General features: G+C 33.9%; 1 protein-coding gene across 4 annotated transcripts in view; it reads right to left on the bottom strand.

Moving 5' to 3' along the window:
- LOC147406255 (2-methoxy-6-polyprenyl-1,4-benzoquinol methylase, mitochondrial-like) overlaps positions 1-16,989 on the bottom strand; it is a 28,151-nt gene extending 11,162 nt beyond the window's left edge. The window contains exons 1-5 of one of the 4 annotated variants that reach the window (XM_086434218.1): positions 16,599-16,989; positions 8,857-8,992; positions 3,837-3,955; positions 2,154-2,280; positions 1,990-2,051 (exon numbers count right to left, since the gene is read on the bottom strand). In XM_086434218.1, the coding sequence (XP_086290344.1) occupies positions 1,990-2,051; positions 2,154-2,280; positions 3,837-3,930 (283 nt within the window). In that variant the 5' untranslated portion in view covers positions 3,931-3,955; positions 8,857-8,992; positions 16,599-16,989. Of the gene's footprint in view, positions 1-1,989; positions 2,052-2,153; positions 2,281-3,836; positions 3,956-8,856; positions 8,993-10,115; positions 15,460-16,598 lie in introns of those variants that run through there. The other 3 variants (XM_086434219.1, XM_086434216.1, XM_086434220.1) reach the window with 3 other exon arrangements.
- Between the last annotated feature and the right edge of the window lie 6,368 nt (positions 16,990-23,357).

Here is a 23,357-nt window from a genome sequence, read left to right as displayed (position 1 = left end):
ACTTTAGCTTCAACGCCCTTTCCATGGGAGGATGGATTCTCCCAAAGGCCAAGATTCAGATTTCTTGTTTTGCAAGCCCAAATCCGTTTCTTCCTCTCTACTTCAGGGGACTTGGGGCAATGTAGATTAATACCATCAAACATTTGACATATGGAACACGAGACCTGAGCTTCCATTCATATAGGATTGGTTAAACATATGATTCTATATCTTACACAGGTGTAATGCACTCATGACTAGATCAATAAGATTTACTTCGGTTCACAACCCAGCAAAAGCCAGCCTTGTTCTCCTAGCCATTAGATTATATGTTTAAACTAGATTACCAACAATGCCACAAATCATTCCCATGCATTACTTGGACTAGAAATGAAAGGGTAGGGGCTTGGCTTGGATCCATAGTCCAGCTTACCTATCAAAGAAAAAAGAAGGGGTAATCTAGGAAGAGAAGCCCAAGTGGGAATCATTTGAACCCTCCCTTAAAAGCTTCAAGTCTAGTGTCCACTTCCTCAAAATTAGAGGCCTTCCTCTTATTGACCAGACGCCTAAAGTTACAAAAGTAATCCTAATCACACTATGCAGAGAACCAATCTTCAAGGAAGATGGATTTGAGACCAAGATAGTAAGGTTGTTTGCCTAACATATAGTTGTCAAGGGTGTTAGACCATCTCTTCAACTCCTCGTTGAGATCTTTGGGAATCTGGACAAATCTCTGTTTTAGAAACAAGAAAAGGATAGTAATGCACAATTGCTTTGAATCTTGTCTCTTGATGGAAAATACTATTTCATAATGTACCGGAAACTTGACCCATTAGCTTGTTTTCCCCTTAGCTTAGTTGGTAAAGTCTTTGGGTGATGATACTAGAGACCTGAGTTCAAATTCTGCTAGCACCGAATTACTGAATTCAATAAAAACAGGCTTACCAATGAAAACAAAAAAGAATACTCTTCACATCTTCCTAGGTAAGTGGAACTAGAGCGTGTTTTTTTTGGGTCCTTGGGTATGTTCAAGTTGTTTATTCCGATGTCTTTGTTCATGGTGGGCCATGTCGACCTCCATTTGTTTGAGGAATGAAATTTTACTTACAAACAAATATACATGTCTATATGATAAAACGGACAGTTGTCCCCCTCATTTGACTCAATCTTTATACCTCACAAGAACGTATCTCGAGCACACAGCTTTTATCTTTACTATCTTTTCTCTTCTTCCACTTTTCAAGGATACCCCCAACTTAATTGGCTTTCATCTTCTACCCATTTCCCCTGAATACCCCTTCAACTTTAAATAACCCTCGAACTTCATTATCTTTTCTCTTTTACACCCTTAACCCCAAAGAGGATGGTTGTGCCTTAGGCATAGGCAAACTCTAGTGTTTGTATATATATATATATATATACTCTTTACATCCGATCCATTCCTCAGTATGCTCATCTCTGCAATGCAAAATCTATGAATACATCATTTATTGATTGCCAAACATTCATTTCCGTAAAGCATAGCCGGTCTTACTGTCATCTTATAAAGCTTTCTTTTAAATTTGATTGGGATGTGTTGATCATAATGCATTCTAGAAGCACACTTCAACTTTAACCATCCAGCTTCAATTATATGGACAACAGCAACATCATCAATCTTTCTACCACCATGGATAATAGAACAAAGGCAGAAATACCATCCATTTTTATAGGCTCTTTTTCTCTGTCATTACTAAAATGCAACTGCACATATTCCGTCTTGATCCTACCTATTATAAAGCCCATGGACTCCAAAACAACTCTCCAAGAGTTATAGTTTTAAGTCGTCTCCTCTCCCCCTAGTCTCATCGACTACCATCATCTTAGCTGTAAATAACATCACCAAGGGACTTGCTCTTAAAAATGAGTATATACTTCATCTATAAATAAAGCAAACAAATACGGAATCCAATCCAATTGCTTGTAAATTAGTTGTTAATTGCAAAAATTGGTTGTACCCAATAAGCTAACCTGTCCCACCAGCCACATCAAGATGCTTCATTCCAGGAAAAGGATGCAATTTGGAAACCAACCTGCAAAGTTGCACAAGAAAGAAGCGTGAAGAAATGCAAGTGAAGTGTGGAAGAGATGCATAATAAAAGCACATCTTTGGGTTCATCTGTAGAAAATTTAACCTATCTTTCCACAATCGATGCAACCCGACGCTCATTAAATCGTTCATGAGATCATAGTTTGAAGCAACTTTACTGAAGACATTACCGACCATTTTGCTTTTTTCTTCTTCTGGTACTTCTTTAAATCCTGTAAAAGTAACTCAAGTCAGTTGCTAGTTTGCCATCAGATCCATAATATTGAAGTAGGGAAAAGATGAAATTTAGTCAAAATTCAAAGCATATCAGATGTCCTTTTGTATAACACTTTTTCTTCAAGTATAAGCTTTATTAAGATCAAAAAAGCAAAAAAAAAATATAACTAAACCTTGGAGGCGAGTAGAACTACAGATGCGGGAAAATAATTAAAAAATGTATAAACTACGACCCCTCACAAAGAATAAAGCCCATGTAAAGACTGGGTCTTCGAAGGGATGCATCCTCAAAAGTATATGCCTCCTTCAGTCCATATTTATGGAAATTTTCTTCCTTTCCCTCGAAAGCCCTATGATTCCTTTCAGTCCATATATCCCAACAATAGTGAAGGGATACATCCTCAAAAGTATATGCCCTCTCGAGGAAAAGAAAGAAAACAAACATTTAGAACAGTAAAAGGCATATGGTCCTCTGCAAGATTTAAAATCTCATTTCGAAGCAATGTTTTAGTCAGGAGAAAAACTGTAATGGTGTCGACCAAAACATTCCACAGCATACATTTTAACCGAAAGAACTTCTTGCGCTATTCATGCTTTCTGTTTTTTGAAACATAAAGAAACAATCCAAAATATTCCCAAAACATTCAATGTTTCAGGGTCAATGTTCCTTTCCAGCCTTGGCCGCAACAGGAATGTTCCTAAGTCAAATTAGAACTTCATATCATAAGGGATGAGATTCGAAGTGTAAGATAGTAAGATCAATTTTCTCCCTCACAAGTTAAGAACAAGTACTCAGATAAGAATATATATAAATCCACCATGATACATCTTATAAAAACAGTTTTCTACAAAATCTTATAAATAAAAATGAACAGTATACCAGCAATCCCGATGGATTTTCATATATACTATTCCGAACTCACAGATATACAAGAAAGATATATTTTTTACAAAGAATCATGATCCAGAACAGTGTCCCATTCCTAAAGAATAGGAACGGTTCCTGCGTGGCACCTTTTGGTAGGAGTTTAAAACACATCGGGCTCCTACTCGAGCCATTTTTTTACATGGCACGCAGCCTAATGTGTTTAGTCTTCAACCAAAAAGTGCCACGTAGACACCGTATGTTGCTATAGGAACGGGATACCAGTCTGGATCATGACTCTTTCACAAAAGGAAACACAAAACCAAATATCATCAATTCATTATCAAATTAAAAGTTTGTCTCCCATCAACAAAATCGTGCATAGACATGAATTTCTTCACATCTATGCTCATTCATGTTTCTTGATAATAACATCACGATAATAATGTTTCTAATTGGACGAAAAGTTCTCGTAAAATACAATATTTATCTGAAAAAAAGCTTCGAGAGAACTTTTTGAAATTTTTTTTCTAGAAAAAACCCAATTATATCTCGCAACTAACAAGTGTATACCTCGCAACTAAATCATTCAGTTGAGGGTGATAGTAGCATTTTCACTTAGTGCAATTGGTTTTATAAAAAAAAAAGGGAAGAGCAACACAGAAAAATAGAGGACGAAAAACTAACCAAAGCTCGTGGCATGAGAATGGAGAAGAGAAGTTCGAGTGAACAAGGATGAGAGCTTACTCCCCGAATTCCTTAAGCTTGTTCGCAATGCCATGGTTGCTATTGTAATTGTGAGATTACTAGAAATGAAATGAAATAATAACATCAAATATATATATAAAAGATTTAAACACAATCAAATATAAATGAAGAGTATATAGTCTATTTAAAATATTGGGATTTTTTTGGAGCTTATACTAATTTGGTTGAGCATGAGGATAAGTACAGTTGCGGAATAGATTTTTGTCACGACCTAAAAATTCATCACGAATCTTGGGGAAATCTATAGTCAAAATTGTCAAACTTTTTGATGAGTAAACTTCACCATTGGATTCAAAGCATAGTTTAAATCTCGTCCAAGACCAAGTTGTCTCGGTATCGTCCACCAATGAGACAAATTGACAAATCGTCTCAAAGACATGGTTTGTTCTAATTCTAAGGCATTTTTTTAAATCTCGTCCAAGACAAGAGGTCAAAACGAGTTTTAAAACCAAGATTCAGAGGCAAAGAAAAAGATTAAGAGGAAAGGAAATTAGAACAATAGAAAGCTTAAAAAATGAGGAACTCTAAGGAAGCTTGAAACAAAGGTAGAAACAAAGTACAATATTTAGCTATTGAAAATTTTCAGATTTATTGTTATAATAAAAATTATGTTCATTAAAGTCTTTTGCATAAAAAATTGCCTTGTCGTAGAATCGTATTGCTTTTGTTGTTGTAAAAGTTTTAATTGAAAGAAAATATTTTGAAAATGTTTCAGCAATTCTCGTTGTTGCCGACAATACATATTCTTAAAATAAATTGAAATTGGTTTTAAAAATCGATTTCAAAGGAGATTTATATGTGTGTATCTACATACATACATATTTAATTGTTATATGTTAGTATTGAAATACAAGTATTTTGATTTTAAAAAAAATGAAGAAATGATTGTATTTGGAATGTGATAACAAGTAGTTCCCCAGGAATTTATTGATGCACATAAAACTACTCAGCTTGGTATAATCAAATTGATTGATCAATGACATCAAATTACAGAAAATCTAGTTGTGTAGTTCTAATTTAAATTGTAAGATCGAATTTAAGAGTTTGTGCTCTTGTAGGTTAATTGAATGATCATCTATTCGAACTTTCTCATTTTTCTTTGTTCTAGTTGATGGAGAGATACTCTTAGAATCAATGACCAAAATTCATTGTATCAACCATTGTAGCATTTTTCCATGCATATAAGTTATCTCCTTTAGTAAGCTCATCTTCTCATTTTGTTTGGAGTTTTTAGTCCCTTCAGCCATATTAGGATCGTCAACTCTAATACCAATTATTCCACACCTAATTCGTAATGATCAAATCTCCAAAAACAACTGAATGATGAAGAAGATAGATAATGATCTAATTTGATGTAGAACAGATATCCTAAACCAATTTGAGATGGTCAATCTCCAAAAATCCAACAAGGGACTCGAAATAATATTTCTTTGATTTTATCATTCATAGAGTCCACGTCATTAACCACTTAACCTACCTACTAACTTCTCCTAAAATAACTGAAAAACTACTTGAAAAAATTCCCTCTTAGTCTAAATAACTATTTTTTACTGACCTTCTCACTTAAGGAACTTAGCTACACATGATTTATATTCCCACGTTAACACAACCTTAATAACCTCTTCTTCATAAATTATGATACCATGATTCACGAGCAATGATCTCATATTCCCAACACATTTTGACTAAGCCATCATCCCCAACACATAGACACATATCAATACACCTTTCTTGAAAACAACCTTGTCCTTAAGGTTAAAATCTCTCCGATCCCAAATGACATTAGAAGCAATTATATCCATCTTAACGCGTTGGAATTTATGATCATGTCCTCACAATCAATGTATTGGATCTCGATATCTTGGCACTCATCGAAATAAATGGCTTGATGACATACTCCTCAAATTTGATGTGGAGAATGAAGTCAAATTCCAAATATCTTCCAAAAATAGCATTTTATCAAGGACCTTCAATATAGGAGGGTCAATTGAATGATTTTGATTGTTGACGCCTCAACAATATTGATTCTAGCTTTGTCTTCTTTAGTGACCTTGGCAATGTCAAAATTATTCATTGTTGCTGAAAGCTCGTGAAATTGTTAACCATTGGTAGGAATATCTTTAAAAGTATATGACTCCCAAATGTTGTCAAATGTGTGACTCATAACTTTACGGCTTTCATCAGTTACTCAATGAGCTGACAACAATCCTTCAAGTTACCCTGCATTGACTTATTATTTCATCTTAGACAGTGTTCTTTATTTTTCTTGGGTGATCAATTCATGGTCAACTTTAGGATTGATTGGTTAGAAAGCTTTAATTGGATTAGTTGACTTAGATCATTAAGGGTTTGGGGCTATTGGGTTGCAGGAATAAGGATAAGTACACTTTTGGGGGCTAGTGAAAATGTGTTTAATTCTTTGTCGGGACTGTTTGGGAGTAGGTTGCCTTTGGTAAATCCGGATCCTATTGGACAGTGGGTTGCCTAAGGTTGGAGTCTAAAGATTCGAAGATGCTACAATTTTTTGGGATCGGGGCTTTGGTATATGCTAATGTATGAGGACAATTGAAGTGACTCAAAGGTATTTTGGGTACGGGCTAAAGATATCTTGGGTAATGCCAAACTGTGGGGTCCACAAACTTTTCAAAAGATGGGAGCTGTGAGTAACATGAAATTGGCTTCAACCTTCATCCCCAACGTAAACGTAAATTAGCGAAGAAAGAAAACACTAACATTTTTAGTTGCAGACTATGGTGAGCAAATCTGGATAAATCGATGCATCAATGGTCAAAGCATTCGTTGAATCTATAAAAACAGGAGATGAATTGATAATGCAGCTCTAAAGAAGTTAGAATGATGAAAAATACAACGATGAAGGATTTCAGGATTTGCTATCCAGCGATGAAGACGGGTCAAGAAAGATTGATCCAAGGGTGTATGTTGTTGTAAAGGTTTGATGATGAGAGATCAAATCTAACACTCTTGTGGTTTATTGATGTTGAAGGTGATGCTAACTCAGGAACAATAGGGAATGTTTAAAAGGGGTAAAGTTGGTGATAGAAGATGATAAAGGAATTGGTATATGGTGAATTGGTATAGCAACATAGACTGGATGGATATTGAGGTGTTTGTTAGCATAATCAATGATGTGCGTTGAATGATGGCAGTTGAGGCGTGATGTATAGCAAAGGTGATTCAAAGGACAATGGTTGCAATGAGATGGTCTACACCAACAAAAGTGGGTGATTAACAGATTATCGGCAGCAATAAAAGTAGGTGACAACAATTGATGATGGAGACAATTTCTTTTCAAATTGTGTGACGATCACCACTTTTCTACCATTTTTGAAGGAAGTAAGAATGTTACGCGACTAGTTCATGCTCAACATACACCAAGATTAGATGCATTATGGTGTATTCAAGCTGTGATGTGTCAGTCTGTTGAACATGCGCAGTTAGCAAATTGGATAGGAGTTGTAAGTGTAGTTACCAGTTTGTGTACGAGTGTTGCTAAGTGGTAGCTTATGTGCGGGAATAGTTCCTAAATTATAGGAGATTATGGTCAAAGTTGTGGTGTATTTAATTTCCTTGGAGAATGGAAAACATAAGTTCATTTTTCCTTGACCCAAAAGAGTTTATCTCAGGAGGTCAGTTACCTCAAAGTAACCATGAATTCTTTCTAAATTGTAAAAGGGGAAGAAATCATGTGACATTGATATCAGAGACAACGGTCCTAACATGGCTGAAGGGAATAAAAATTCTCCAAAATTGATAAGATGAAGGGGTTATTGAAGGAGACGACTGAAATATATAGAAAAATGCTACAAGAATTGATACAACAAATCTTGGTTGTGGATTCCAAAATCAAGCATTTCTCCATCAACTAGAACAAAGAAAGGGACAAAATTTGAATGGACAATCGTTCAATCAACCAATGAGAGCACAAGCTCTAAAATTTGATTGTATAATTTAAACTAAAACTACACGGCTAGATTTTCCACTATTCAATGACATTGATCCTTTGGGTTGGTAAATATGGAGCCAAGTAGTTTTACGTCAATCAACAAATTCTATTTCTCAAAAAGTATTCATGTCTTCATTCCACATGGAAGGGAAAGCTCTTCAGTGGTTCAATTGGATGAAACCATCAGAGGCAATTACTTGTTGGGAGGAGTTTGCCAAAGCACTTCTAGTGAGGTTTGATCCATCTCAATATGAAAACCCTGCAGTTTTATTTTCTAAACAGTGCCAACCTTCTATAGTAGAACATTTATCAGACCCAATCCCAAGAGCTTGCCAATTGAACAGAGGGTATTCATGAATCACTCATTGTGAGTTGCTTCATGGGGGATTTAAAGGAAGAGATTTGTTTAATTGTTCAGATGTTAAAATTGTCAACATTCTTCGATGTTATTGGGCTTGCTAATGCAAGAAGAGACATTAAGAGCCTATGCTACAAAGTCACAATTGAGTCATATTATGTTAGCGTTAGGTATGGAGACAAATGGAGCTATTTTATTTCTTTTGGTCACTCATGCCTATAGGAAAGCATTATTATTTGTAGAATCTAGATCAATAATTCATTCAATAATTGAGACCATTTTACTTATTCTCAACATAGCTCTTAAGGGCAGTTTAATTGATATGACTAAGAGGGGGTGTGAATTAGTCTTACTCAATTTTGATTGCATTCAATGTAAAAACATAAATATTAAAGCAAATAAAAAAGAAAGAGAGACCGTAACACTCATGTGGTAAAACCCCAAACTTGAGGAAACATCCACATAGCCAATCAGGATCAGAAAACAACCACTAAACATTGAAACAATACAAATAATCTTGAGTCAACAAGATTCAATCAATCAACTCTTGTACAACTCGGATCCTGTGTGTAAACTACGCATACATCACACACAAACGCACAAATAGAGACACAAACCTCTTTGTTCTCTTCTTTGGGTATGCAGCAGAGCTCCTTCTTCTGAACCTATTTACATTGACAATGGCTTTTCGAAATAATCCCAAACGTTTGGGCGATAGTTTGATATACAGCTACAAGAATCTACTGTCAAATTCTGCTATAAGAAGTTGTTGTCAGAATCTGCTGTCAGAAACTGGAACACTGAAAGGCTTGTTTGATAGAGCTTTGTAAAAATGTTGTGTTGTTTACTAGAATCTGGTAATTATTGTTTGATATAACTTCTGGATTTTGTTGTAGTAGGGTAAAATGACCAAAATACTCTTACTGTTGATAATGCACCCAGAATGCATAACAAATTATCAAAATACCCTTATAAATATATAATTACACTAAATATATATAAATATAATAAATTTCTATTAAAAATTTATAAAAATTTATAATTCTACAAAAATTTCGACATCATCTCATCTTAAAAATAGACATATGAAATTTTCCTGATAAACAAAATACCTGCATGATACGCAATGTTGATAATGCACCCAGAATGCATCAAAAATTATCAAAATACCCTTATAAATATATAATTACATTAAATATATATAACAAATTAATATAAAAAATTATTTTAAAAAATTAATTTTAAAAAGTTTATAATTCTATAAAAAATTTATAATTCTAGAGAATTTAATATAAACCTAATATCTATATAAAATGTTAAAAATAATCTTAATCTTCATGAACATAATAATGATCTTCATGCGATCACAATATAGTGTATACACCTTATTATAATACATTGTATCACAAATATTAAAATAACTATAATTATATAACAACTTAACAAGCAAGCATTACATAGACCAAATCCATGGAAGTCTCATCCTCCTAAAATTTTCATCTACACAAGCACGAATTCTACGAAAAAAGCAAATAAATTTCAAGAGTACAATAGCTCATAAGTCTTTCAAAAGCATCAATTAGTAGATGATGAAATCCTACAATACGCAAAATCCGCTAACATGAATCGGCCGCTCGTCCTCAAAGAAACTAAGGGCCCGATTGATTCCACTTCAAAACGCGGATTTTCCTGCGTTTGCGGTGAAAAACCGAGTTTTGCAGCTGAATCAATCACACCTTCGCGCAAATTTTCCAAATTTCAAAATTTGCGTTCATAATTTGCGGTTTGAAACGCAAATTGATGAAGCGGCTGAGAGTTGCTTTTTTTTCGCGTTTGCGGGAATTAGATTACCGAATAAACGGTTCACGTGAAATACCTATTTTGCCCCTGCCCATCGATTCTATTTGCTCTCCATCGACAAACCTCACTGTCTTACCTCTCTCTCGCACCTCTCTCTCGCCATCGTTTCTATTTCTCTCCATCGACAGACCTCACTGTCTCTTCGCATCGATTATCTTCTTCGTCTCAGACCTCACTGTCTTCTTCATCTCAGATCTCATTGTCTCCATCGTTTCTATATTCTCTCCATTGACAGACCTCACTGTCTCTTCTACGTCTCAGACCTCATTGTCTTCTTCGTCTTCATCGATTTCAAACTCGCACAGTTGGTAGATCTCAAACCTGCACAGATCTACATCTCAGACCTCACTGTCTCTCTCTCTCTTGCACATCTCTCTCGACAGAGCCTTCACAGTAGGAGTGCGACCTCTGCGCCGCTCATCAACCCTTTCAGGTCTGTCTCTCTCTCTCTCTCTCCATCGAATGTTATTTTAATTTGGGTTTTTTTTTTGTGGATCGAATAGGATTTTTTGTTTGGGGTTTTTGGTTTACAGCATGAGATTACCTTGTATACCCATCACGTTATCGATCTCGAACACAACTCACCAAGATCTGAAACCCCTAATGAAAAATAGATTCAGAAGCTCCCAGGTTTTAGTCCCCTCAATTTCAAGATATATATATATATCCATCTGGAGTTCTGTAAATATGGATTTTGATGTCGATTTGCTTATCCAGATCTACAATTAACATAGGCTTATACCCCCACCTGAAGATCTACAATGTGTGCACACTATTTTTTTGTCAAATGTGCTTTTCTACAAGCTTCTTTTAAGTCCTCTAACTGTAATAGGCTAGCTAGATCAGCCATGAGGATTAAATATCAGCCCATGTATATTTGTTTGACTCAATTTCTGGTTTGGGGACCCATTTAAAGACATTAGAAGAGTGTTTATTATGCTTGTGAACTTTCAAAAAAATTAAATAAACTGAACAAAGAAGATAAGTATTTGTTTTTCTTTTTGATAAGAAAAGAGATGTTAAGTATTATGGATGAATTGCTTTTTAGAAGTTTATGATGAACAAGTATTGTTTTGGAAGAAAACATACCTGGTTATGGATGAATTGCTTTTTAGAAGTTTATGGTGAACAAGTTTATGGTGATAAGTATTTCAATATTTTTATTTTTATTTTTATTTTTATGATGAACAACAAATTCTCCTTAACTGCTCTGCTCAACTTATTATATTTAAGAAGCTAGGAACACTTCTTATGATTCTTTTTTTTTTCCTTTGGCATTGTTCGTCAAATAGGTGAATCATGGGCAAATGGAATTTAGACATGATTTTGTCCATTATGCAATATTTGGTGGACTATTGTGATATATAAATTTGAAACTAAAAAGGCAATCTGATAATAATTCATAGGGTGATTTACACATACCTCTCCATATTTCTACATCTGTTCTCTTCTTTACTAAATTTCTTTTAATTTATTCAACCTTATCTAGAACCCATCATTTTATACTTACCAAAAATTCGTATTCGAATATAAGTTGAACATGATAGAATTTAGGTCATTTTCTATTAGTCTATCATAAGTTTAGACTAGTAGACTAGTTCTTATGTGTATGAATTCTAATATTAGCCATAGATTTTTTTTATTATTTTTAGTTATTTACAGTTTTCTTTTGTTAAACTAGTCATTCTCAAACTATGCTAGGATATTTATCACATATGGTCCTTGTCCAACGCAACATACAAGTAAAAGGATTATCACACAAGGTGCTCACATTATTGTCCTATCACAACATTTTTTTTGCCTTATATGTTCTTTCAATAGAGTTGTTTTGTTTTTATAATTTAAAAATTTATAAAATAAAATAACACACTTCAAACACACACACACACATACACAATAATTACTGTATTTTGTACAATCAAAGATTGAGAACACAGGGCTCCCTCACCGTGGGACTGAGAACTGTGCGTTCTTCCGACTATCTATATGGTAACCTGACATTGCCTCCTGGTTTCTCTCTTTGATTATACACTGTGCAAAAGTTAAAATATATATATTGTTTTCCTTAACTTACACACACACACACACACACAACAATTATTGTTCAACCAATGAATCATGTTATATTATTGAAATAGAATATGACATGTTCCATTCTATGCGCTACTCTTGTTATTACCATTGGCAGATGGAAGATAACAATTCAAAGAGTGCGAAAGCAGATTGGACACCCAAACAACATGAAGTTTGGGTCGAAATCTGTTATGACTTAGTTAAGAAGGGGAGGAGACCGCATAAAGTACTTGACAAGACCGGTTATGATTTCTTGGTCAAGGAGTTTAATAAAAAAACAAACGTTTATTACGATAGAGGGCAAATGAAGAACAAATGGGATAGACAAAAAGGCATTTGGGGACGTTGGAATAAGGTTTGCACGAATACTGGCGTCTCTTATGATATTGAGACTGGCATATTAGATGCAAGTGATGAGTGGTGGGATGGGTGGTTGGAGGTACATTTTTTTGTTAATTTGACCTTTTATTTATTTTAAGATTTTTGTTTCTTTATGTAATTTAGGGTTTATATTTTTTATAGCATCATCCAAAAGATGCAATATTCCGAAAGGAACCTCTGAAGTTTGCGCAACAATTAGATTTCATTTTTGGAGGCACATATGCCACTGGTAACCGCATGTGGTCGCCTGCATCTGGTACAATGCCATATGCATCAACACCTCGGAATGAGAATCTTGATGCGGATGATCTAGATGATGTTATGGCGACCCAACCTCCAGAGTCTGATACACCTTTAGACTTTACTCCTGATGCTGATAATGAGTTTGAGGATGATGCTAACCATACTGTACCCCTACCCACATACCATGCTCGACGTAGAAGTGGTGATCATCTACCACCTCATGGTCATAGGCAAAAGATGACTACTGCAATGCAAATTAGTCAGTCATTGGAGAAACTCGCAAATGCAGTTCATGTTCAGACATATGCTGCTACCAATCCCACTAATATTAAAAAAGGCAGTATTCAAGAGTCGGTGTCTCTCTTAGATGAACTACCAAATTTAACCCCCAAGAGTGATCTTTATCGTTTTGCGTTGAAGATGTTTAGTAAGAACAAACAATTCAAAGAAATATTTTGTGCGTTACGATCAGCAGAGATTCGTCTTGGGTGGCTGGAGGACGAGATGTCTGATTTTATGACTGGGAAAGATGTTTAGACATGTTTATATGTTACTTTAATATTTTATGTGGGTTTTATGATGCACTTATAAGGTGCAATATACATTGGTTACTTTTTGGATGTGTTATGGTGTAATATACTATGAAGTTTGGATCATATATTTTTTGTTGATGGATATCTGATATTTTATTTGTTGTTGGATGGATATTGTGATTAATATTTTTTGTTAGATGGATATATAGGACTAATATGGATTTAAAAGCAGGTCATATAGATTCAGATGATACAATTGATACCACGATTACTATCGATTTAGATGATACGATCGATACCATCGGTTCAAATGGTGATACCACCAATACTGTCGAGTCAAGTGGTTTACGTATGGCCACTACAGGAGGCGTCTTAGGTTCATTATTTTATTGCGATAATTTCTTATATAAGGAGCCACATAGTAATAGTCAGTTAAAGGGGATTGACTTTGTGCGGGAAACACTAGATGATAATCGTGCGACGTGTCATGCACTATTTAGAATGGAACGACACCTATTTCTAAATCTGTGTAGTATTTTGGAAGATCAAGGTCTATTGAAGATGGGACGCTAGTTTACTATTCAAGAACAACTAGCGATATTCTTATTGGTAATAGGACATAATCAAGGTCAAAGATTAATTGCAAATCATTTCGATCACTCACCTCAAACGGTTAGCAAGTATTTCAACAAAGTTCTTTTGGCCATTGTGAACTTGTCAATGTCCTTAATTGTACCTCCCGACCTCAATGAAGTCTCTTCGCACATCCATAACAATCCTCGTTTTTTGCCATATTTTAAAGTAATTATGTATATATATTTGAAAAATATTTGTTTTATTAATGTTTATATATTAATATACCTTAAAAATATGTAGGATTGTATTGGAGCGATAGACGGAACGCATGTTAGTGCATTTATACCAATTGCAGAACAAATACGATATCAAGGACATAAAGGACTCACACAAAATGTAATGGCAACATGTTCGTTTGACATGATGTTCACTCATGTGGTGGTTGGTTGGGAAGGGTCGGCTAATGATTCACGTGTCTTCCTTGAGACAGTGAATACTCCCAGTTTAAATTTTCCATATCCTCCACCAAGTATATATTTAAAAGTTTGTCAATTATATCTGTTTATATTCAATCCTAGAAATTATTAATTTTTTTTTGGATAATAGGTAAATACTATTTGGTAGACGCTGGCTACCCACTCATGAATGGTTATCTCGCGCCTTATCGAGGTGTTCGATACCATCTACAAAACTATAGAAGATCACGGGCAAATGGTCGAAATGAGCTATTCAATCATTTACATTCATCACTTCGAAACGTGATCGAACGAACCTTTGGGGTTTTGAAAGTAAAATGGCCAATCTTGAAGTTGATGCGTTCATAAAATTTGGACAAACTACGAAACATTGTTGTTGCTTGTATGGCATTACATAATTTTATCAGAAAACAAGCGATTGTCGATGAAGAATTTGCTCTATTCGAGGAAGAAGGATCTATGGGAGCGGAAGAAAGATCTACAGGAGTGGAAGAAGAAGGTATCACTAATCAAGAGTATCCAGTTCCCCCATTAGTAGGTTGTCAGAGTCAACAAATAATGAAAATACATAGGGATTTAATAGCTGATGCCATTTTTACTGGCAATCATTGATACATTTTCATATTCTGTTTTTTTATTTTGTATTGTAATTATAAATACTATTAAACGATGTTGGAATAAAGATTATACTGTTTTTAAGTATATTTCGAAGATTCTATGATTATTTATTTATTGTCTTTGTGTATGATGAATAGCATTGATGGCAAACTATACGTATCCACCATGTTATTCATGTGGTCGAGTAATGACATTAGTCACAGCTAAAATGAAAGAAAATTATGGGAGAATGTTTTATAGGTGTCCATCTTGGCAGGTAATATGGTATTGATATTAATGTTGGGTGCGTATTTATATTTGGTGACATTGATATTAATTCATGTGTTATTTTACTTTATAGAGACATGCAGGGTCTTTTTTCTGTGGGTAGATGAAGTTGACATTATCAATGATAATGTTCCTCAAGATAAAGTAACGGAGTCAAATAAGAAGAATGAAAAATATCTTTTGTATGCATTTGTTGGATGTATATTTTTCATGTTTTTTTTTTATTTCAGTTTTACTTATTATATTAACTATGATTATTATGTTTAAATGATGTCAGAATGTATATTAGATGTTATGTGGATGTGTTATGTATATACGATGTAATGTGGATGTGTTATGTACAATGTGAATTTTAGATTGCGTATTATGCAGGTATTTTGTTTATCAGGAAAATTTCATATGTCCATTTTTAAGAGAAGATGCTGCCGAAATTTCTATAGAATTATAAATTTTTCTATAATTTTTATAGACATTTTAAAATTAAAATAATAATTATTTTAATTTTTATATAATTTTATATATATATATATATATATATATTTGGTGTAATTATATAATTATAGGAGTATTCTGGTAATTTTTAATGTATTCTGGGTGCATTATCAACCTTAAGGGTATTTTGGTCATTTTACCCTAATACAGCAAATTCTTGAAGCTGTATCAAGTAGTAATTACCAGATTCTGACAGCACAGTAGAAAGCTCTATCAAGCAAGCTTTTCAGTATTTCAGATTCTGACAGCAGATTCTAGCAGCAGATTCTGACAGCAGAAGCTGACAGCATATTCTAGCAGCTGAATCAATCAAGCCCTAAATGTTCCAATCAAGATGGCGAAACAATTGTAGTCTCAAGCCTTACAAAATTAAGAAACAAGAATGAATTTAACAAAGAAATCTAGATCCTACACATCAACAGAAAATCATCATCAATTCCAACTTAATTAAAAGCATTAAAATTCCTAGATTTGTTGTTGTTGTTGTTGTAGAAACAATAGTTAGCTAGGTCTTCCTAGTAGGATGGAAATACTTGGTAAAATTTTCCCATAATTTCAGACACAAGTTCCCCCAATTGCAACCTTATTTACTAAAAAACTAAAATTGATCAAATTTCTTTGTTACTATACCTTTAGAACCCTAATGGAACCCAAAACCAGTTACTCAGATCAAACTTTTCCATAATTTAACTCATTTAAGCAGCCAAAATTCTGACTTTAACCCTAGCCTTAAACCCATCTTTAATGAACAATTTCCATCAAAACCCTAGCCATAGAACAGAATCAAACAAAATATATGATATGAAAGCAAGAATTATAATACAAAAATCAATCAAATACCTCTCAAATTAATCTTCGAAAATGCCGAAACCAGAAATCGTTATAAACAAGAACGAAAAAAAAAAGATCTTTGGAGTGAAAATCGAAAAAGAAACGAAGAGAAAGAAATCGTCTTTAAGAGATTGCAGGAAGAATGGAGAAGAACAATGGCTGAACGGAGACTACAATGAGGATACGAGAGAGATGTGCGAGGGAGAGAGAGAGACCGACCAGCTGTGCGCAGCTGTGTGAGATTTTTGTCGACAGAGAAGAGAAGAACAGCACAGAGAGAGAGAGATTCTGTCGAGAGAGAATAGAGACGAAGAGGGGCATATACGTTATTTCAATCGAACCGTTTTTTCGATGCGAGCTGCTCCCGCATACGCGAAAAAAAAAACGCCTGATATCCGTTTTTAATATTTGCGTCTAAAAACGCAAAAACGTGACGCAGCTTCTTATATTAAACGATAATTACGGATCAAAACGCAGATTTTCAGCACAAACACACTAAAATCTGCATTTTAATGCCGAATCAAACACCCACTTTATTGTTATTATTATTTTATGCTATTTAAGTAGGATTGAGAATGGATACCAAACCACTATCAATTCAAAATCTTTGGCCTATGATCCAAATCCCATCCGATCGGATCAATGAATCTTTGATCCAAATCCCATCCAATCAAAATTTGACTTAACCCAAAATCGAACCAATCCGATACCATGAGCTTTGTTCATGTTTATTTTTATTTTTTTTTTCTTTCTAGAAATTGGGTTTTAGAAGAAAGATCGATTGGGTTTTTTAGAAGAAAGACAGAGCGAGAGAGAGACTAGGGTTTGGGGGAGAGACAATAGAAAACATGTATTACCATCTAAATATACATACAGTGACTTACATTCATAAGATCTTCATGGAGAACGAAGAAACGCAAGATCCATAACATCTCGTTGCCATAATCAGTTTAACCAGACATCAAATGAGAGAGAGAAAGAGAGATCACATCGTTGTGGATGACTTTGTTGCGTGCCTACTTAGATCGGATCACAAAAATAATAAAAAAGAAGAAAAAGATTGAGATTAATCTCGTTCGAGGGAGATCAGATCTCCTAAGACACCAATTCGAGATGGTGAATCTCCAATCCAATTAAGAACTAAATATCTTTTCTCCCTTTTCATTAATTTCACAATTAATTTAAATATAGAGAAATACTAACTTAACTACCCATTTATCCAAACTACCCACTCTCATATTCAAGGAACTATCCCATAACTATTACTCCTACACAACTAATTAAAATTATAAGACAATTAAAAAAAAATACATCAAGATGCATCAAATCTTGATACAAGAGAATAATTTCTAGACACATAACATTCTCTACCCCTTGTAAAAAACCTTGTCATCAAGGTTTCAATCTAAAAAGTATTCCCTCCCCCTTCATCTTCAATTTCATCTCTATCATCTCGCCCGTTGATTTTGCCTGTTTCCTCTTGCCAATTCCCCTCTAAAAGGAAAAGTTGTTGAACTTTACATTCATGGCGTTGGGAGAATTTCTCATCGCAATTATAACATAACCCACTGTCTCTACGCTCTTTCATCTTTACAAGTGAGAGTCGTTTGAGGGAAACTGATAATGATTTTCCTGAATGAACAATTGTGTTGGTGTCGTTTGTAGGGTTGTTTAACCGTCTTCAAGCCCATATTTTTTATTCTTACATGCAAGCGAGGCCGATCGTATCAGCGAGTGTTGTTGGTTTCAACATCTGAACACTCAAACGAATTTCTTCCTTTAGTCTTCCCACAAAATAACTCACCACGAAGAACTCATGAAGACCTTCAGTTCTGTTTGCTAATTCTCAAACTGAGTTTGATATTGCTCCACCGAAAACGTTTGTTACAATTTAGACAGCATAGTAGTTAGATCTTCGTATGGTGAAGAGCTGAATCTAACTTGCAAAGCAAAAGCAAATGACTCCCAATCTGAAATCGTTCATGACCATTCCATCCAACGAAGCCATTGGAGTGCCTTCCCTTCCATGTGAAATGAGGCTATAAGCAGCCTTTGCATGGAGGATGTCTGCTAGTGTAAGAAGAATTGCTCTGCCCTATAAAGCCAACCATTTGGATCCACTCCAATTGAAAGCGCCCTCAATCCGCGGGGTGCGCGGATCCGTTTTTGACCCTTGAGGTTTGGGAGTCGCCACCTAGTTATTACGGTCTAGGAATCAAATATAGACTTAAAACGGATAAAAACACCTAATCTACTAAAGAAAAACTGAATCCGGGGATCACATTACAGGGTTGGAAGGTGTTAGGCATCAATCCCGTCCGGCCAATGCCGGTCTCTACTTATCCCAAATAAGATTACATTACTAATAAAAAATCTAGATAAAATAAAATATAATAAATTTTACCTTCGAAATGCAACGATTTTATTCCCTCAAATATGATAAAATCGCTCCTTATACTGTACTCCTTACTTTGTTTTGTCTCCGGATCTGATTTCTGATCTCCGAGGCAAAGTATCTATTTCCTAGATCTAGGTTCTTCGAATTTTGTTATAGATTTTGAAGTATTTTTGAAGGGCTTCTAGGTGTTTTTCAATCTAAAATCAAAGTATGGGTGTTAGGTAAGGAATTGGGGCTTCAAAATTAAGGTTTATAGGAGGCTAGGGAAGTTTTTTGACCTACTTCTCCTACGATTTATTATTTGATACGAAAATAGGGTGTGGAGGCTCCTATTTATAGATTTTTTTTAAGTGTTTGTTTAGATAGAATTAGTGTTTAATTATAATTCTTTTAGTTAGAGTTATATTTTAGTTAGAATTGTTTTAAGTAGAGTTATATTTTAGTTAGAATTCTATTAGGTAGAGTTATATTTTAGTTAGAATTCTATTAAATAGAGTTATTATTTAATTAAAACTCTATTAGGTTTTTGACTTTTAGTCTTATTTGATTGACTTTAAGATTTTGACTTTAGTCTTACTTGATTGACTTTAGTCTTACTTAATTGACTTTAATTTGACTTTAGTCTTACTTGATTGACTTTAATACCTTGACTTTAGTCTTACTTGATTGACTTTAATTTTTTGGAGAACCCCCCCTCTATTATATCTTTAATTCTTTGGACTCTCAAATGGAGGGGTCCTTGAAGAAATATCTTGGCAACCCTCAACAATTTTGCCAGAGAGCCTGATTGATCGATTTTTTTAGTTTAAATTTTTAAATTAATTTTATTAATATTTCACTTTAATTGTTTAATATTTTATTTATTAATTTCTAAATTTTTAATTATAAAAATTGTGAAATTATTATTTTGCCCTCGGAGAGGATTTTTCTCGTTTTAAGTCGGTTTTTTATGTTCCAGAATGTTTTAGAATCGATTTTTCGTAAGGAATTCAATGAGAATATTGGTTTGTATCATTTATAAAAAAAATTGTGTGAAATGGTCGTGAACTTTATGATGGGTATTTTCGTAATTTTGTCGAATTTTGTGAAAATTGGCAAAATGATTTATTTGATTTTGATTTGTTATTTTATGTGTTTGAATGGATTTTTCTAAGCGTAATGTAGGATCTAGGGTTGTTTTAAGGTTAGGGGTATTTTGATAATTTGGTCATTTTTTAGTGATTTTTATCGTAAAACTTCTTTTTGTCTGTAAGATGATAATTTATATGTTTTTGGGATTATATTTTTCTAGCGTAGCGTGGTTTCTACAGTTTTGTCAGTTCGAGATACCTCATCAGGATTTTTGAAACACATCTGGTAACAAAATAAAGCAATGGAATAAACATCCATCATTGGGAATCATTGCGATCGGGTTAACGAGTTGATTAATCAGGCAAATGCAAAAATGGGGTGTCTACACCAGTAAACCTTAGAAATTCCAAGTGTACTGTCCGAGTCTGAATTCCTTTGTCAACATCAAATTGATGAGGTTTACTAGGTCAATTAATTGTTATGTTGGAACTCTCCCATATCTCCTTACCTTGTTCTTTAGAAAAGTGCTCAAATTTGGTGTACAAACTTAAAATCTTCATCACTAGCTCATTGAACATCTTCCCATGGATCTCTGTGATTTCTTTCAAAAGACCCATCATCTCATTGAGTTTGGCATTTCGTATTCCTTCTGTCATTCTAGAATCTACCGCTCTGATACTAATGTTGCGTGTCTACTTAAATCGGATCACAAAAATAATAAAAAAGAAGAAAAAGATTGAGATTGATCTCATTCGAGGGAGATTGGACCTCCTAAGCCATCAATTCGAGATGGTGAATCTCCAATTCAATTAAAGACTAAATATATTTTCTCCCTTTCATAAATCTCACAATTAATTTAAATATAGAGAAACACTACCTTAACTACCCACTTATCCAAACTACCCACTCTCCTATTCAAGGAACTATCCCATAACCATAACTCCTACACAATTCGTAACTACCCTTACCCATTACCTAAGATTCCCTAACTAATTGAAACTATAAGACAATTAAAATAAAATACATCAAGATGCATCAAATCTTGATACAAGAGAATAATTTCTAGACAAATAACAGACTTGGTGAAGGATTAGGACTTTTCTTCTTCTACTACTACTTGTAAGGTTGTTGGCTACAAATCTTTGGAAACTCTATCATCCAAGATGAGAGATTTTGGGGAAGGTCTGGTAGAGTTTATTTAAAGAGGATGGGATTTAGGGAGTTTTATTTTTAAGAGGAGGGAGAAACTAGGTTTTGTATTATAGATAAAACATTAGATCGAGTTATGTTTGATTGGATTTAGGCTCATTCGAATCCAATTCGTAATTTGGTCGGATTTTAAAATCTAAATCTGAATCCAATCCAAAACCCCAATTTCTACCTTTGAATCCTATTTTTCGAATCGGATGTCGAATAAAAGCCTGGCCATTGCCAGCCCTACCTTCACATAGGACTTAAAATGGGTCGAATATGGGTTGGTGTCCCTTGATCGAGCCGGATCCGGGTCAAATACAGACCCATCCCTATTTTCGTCTAGATCCAAATGATATATTACTTTGTAAGTCATATTTCATATTTTTTATGGTATTTATTTTACAACTAATGAGTGTTGGGCAAAGTGGCTAAGGCCTCCCTCAATAAAAGAAGAACTTTTAAGTTCAAGTCACATTTTTAGTGGTTTTTATTGAAATAATCTTGAACGATTTGAAATTATTCAACCCGACCGACTTAAATCAATTAATTCGGTTGGGTCGAATACGGGTTTGGTAAAAAATAAAAGGGTTCGGACATGGTTTTAACTAAATAAAAAATTCAAATATGGATATACTCATATCCAGTCTCAACCTGGACCCTCTTAAGCCCTATTCTCAAGACCTCAACCTCATCTCTCCTTATCTCTCCTTATAATGTTTTGAAATGCCCAAACTACCCTTTTTCTTATCTTATTCACTTAGGTTTTCCAATAACGATTACGATCATTATTTACTGTAGATGATGAATGAAGAATGACATACTCCTAATTTTAAACATTTAGTGCATTTTTTTATTTCAATAATTAAAAAATATATATATGAAGAACGAAGTTGAGATTCTAATTTTTTTGAAGATTAGGTTGTAAGTTTTGATTCGAGTGTCCGTTTCACAACTATGATTTAGGTTGGGTATTTCGAGAAAATTATCCAGTGTCGAAGTTGAAAATTAAAAAAATGAGTAAAAATAAAAATCTAGATCGCATTTATAGTTAATTGTAACCTGGATGATGAAGAACAAAACCTCTTTGTTGTTGAAATAATCATTGGCATATAGTTCTCAACTGAATCTCCATGATAACAAATGCAATAGGGAAAATGTCATTGTTTTCGTCCACCTCTATGGTGAAAGGTTTATGCCTCCAAATTTTAAGAAATTGAAACATTTTTTTTTTAAATAAATACCATAAAATTTTAAGAAATTGGCATATTGTTTTAAAATTTTAAGAAATTGGCATATTGATTTCTTAAAATTTTAAGAAATTGAAACATTTTTTTTTTTTAATAGTTTAACAAATTTGAAACATTTGAAATTTTCATCAAATCCTAAACCTTCAAAAAATTAAAATAGTTATTCATTAAAATAAAATAAAAAACAATTCCAAAGCCCTTAAACAAAATGAAAATGCATTTTTGGTCAAGATTTCAAAAACATTGAGCAAGTCAATTTAAAAGCTTTAACAAATGAATAGCGAAATTAGAAAATTTTAGGGGCTCACATTTTTATTGGTCGAACTTGTCTATATAGGTCCTATTGAAATCTTAACACATTTGGAAAGTCCTACTCATAGTGCACCTTGGGAGTTCATAGAAACAAAAAGTTTAAATAAGAAAATTCGTAAATATTAAAAGTGATGAACTCACAAGTTGGTAGATATGTAATTGTGAACAATGCACCAAAATGCATGTTTTGGGAAGTAAAATGAACAGTGTACCAAACCTGTATTTCCTCATATTCAGAGCACGAAATGGAGATTCACTCAAAGAAAAATGTAGATATAATAAAAGATAGCTGCTTTTGGCATCCCAATTTTTACTTATTACATCCTAATTAAAAAATGTAAAAACAAGAAAGTCCATGATTGAGAATAAGTAAAAGCTAGGGTGCTAACAAAAACTCTCTCTCCTGTTTAGCTTCCTATTCTATTTGTTGGATTTAGGATTTTGTATGAGCCTAATCTGTTGAAGTTGCATGCTTGTGTTATAATGCTTTGTAATGTTGAAGTAATGACTTGACCAGACTTTTGCTATGTTTGAGTTATTGAGTGG

This window comes from Akebia trifoliata, chromosome 3 (genome assembly GCF_017979445.1).
Source record: "Akebia trifoliata isolate Shusen 1 chromosome 3, ASM1797944v1, whole genome shotgun sequence".
Taxonomy (NCBI): Eukaryota; Viridiplantae; Streptophyta; class Magnoliopsida; order Ranunculales; family Lardizabalaceae; genus Akebia; species Akebia trifoliata.
Note: the sequence above shows the minus strand (reverse complement) of the source record. Positions and strands in the feature narration are given on the sequence as shown.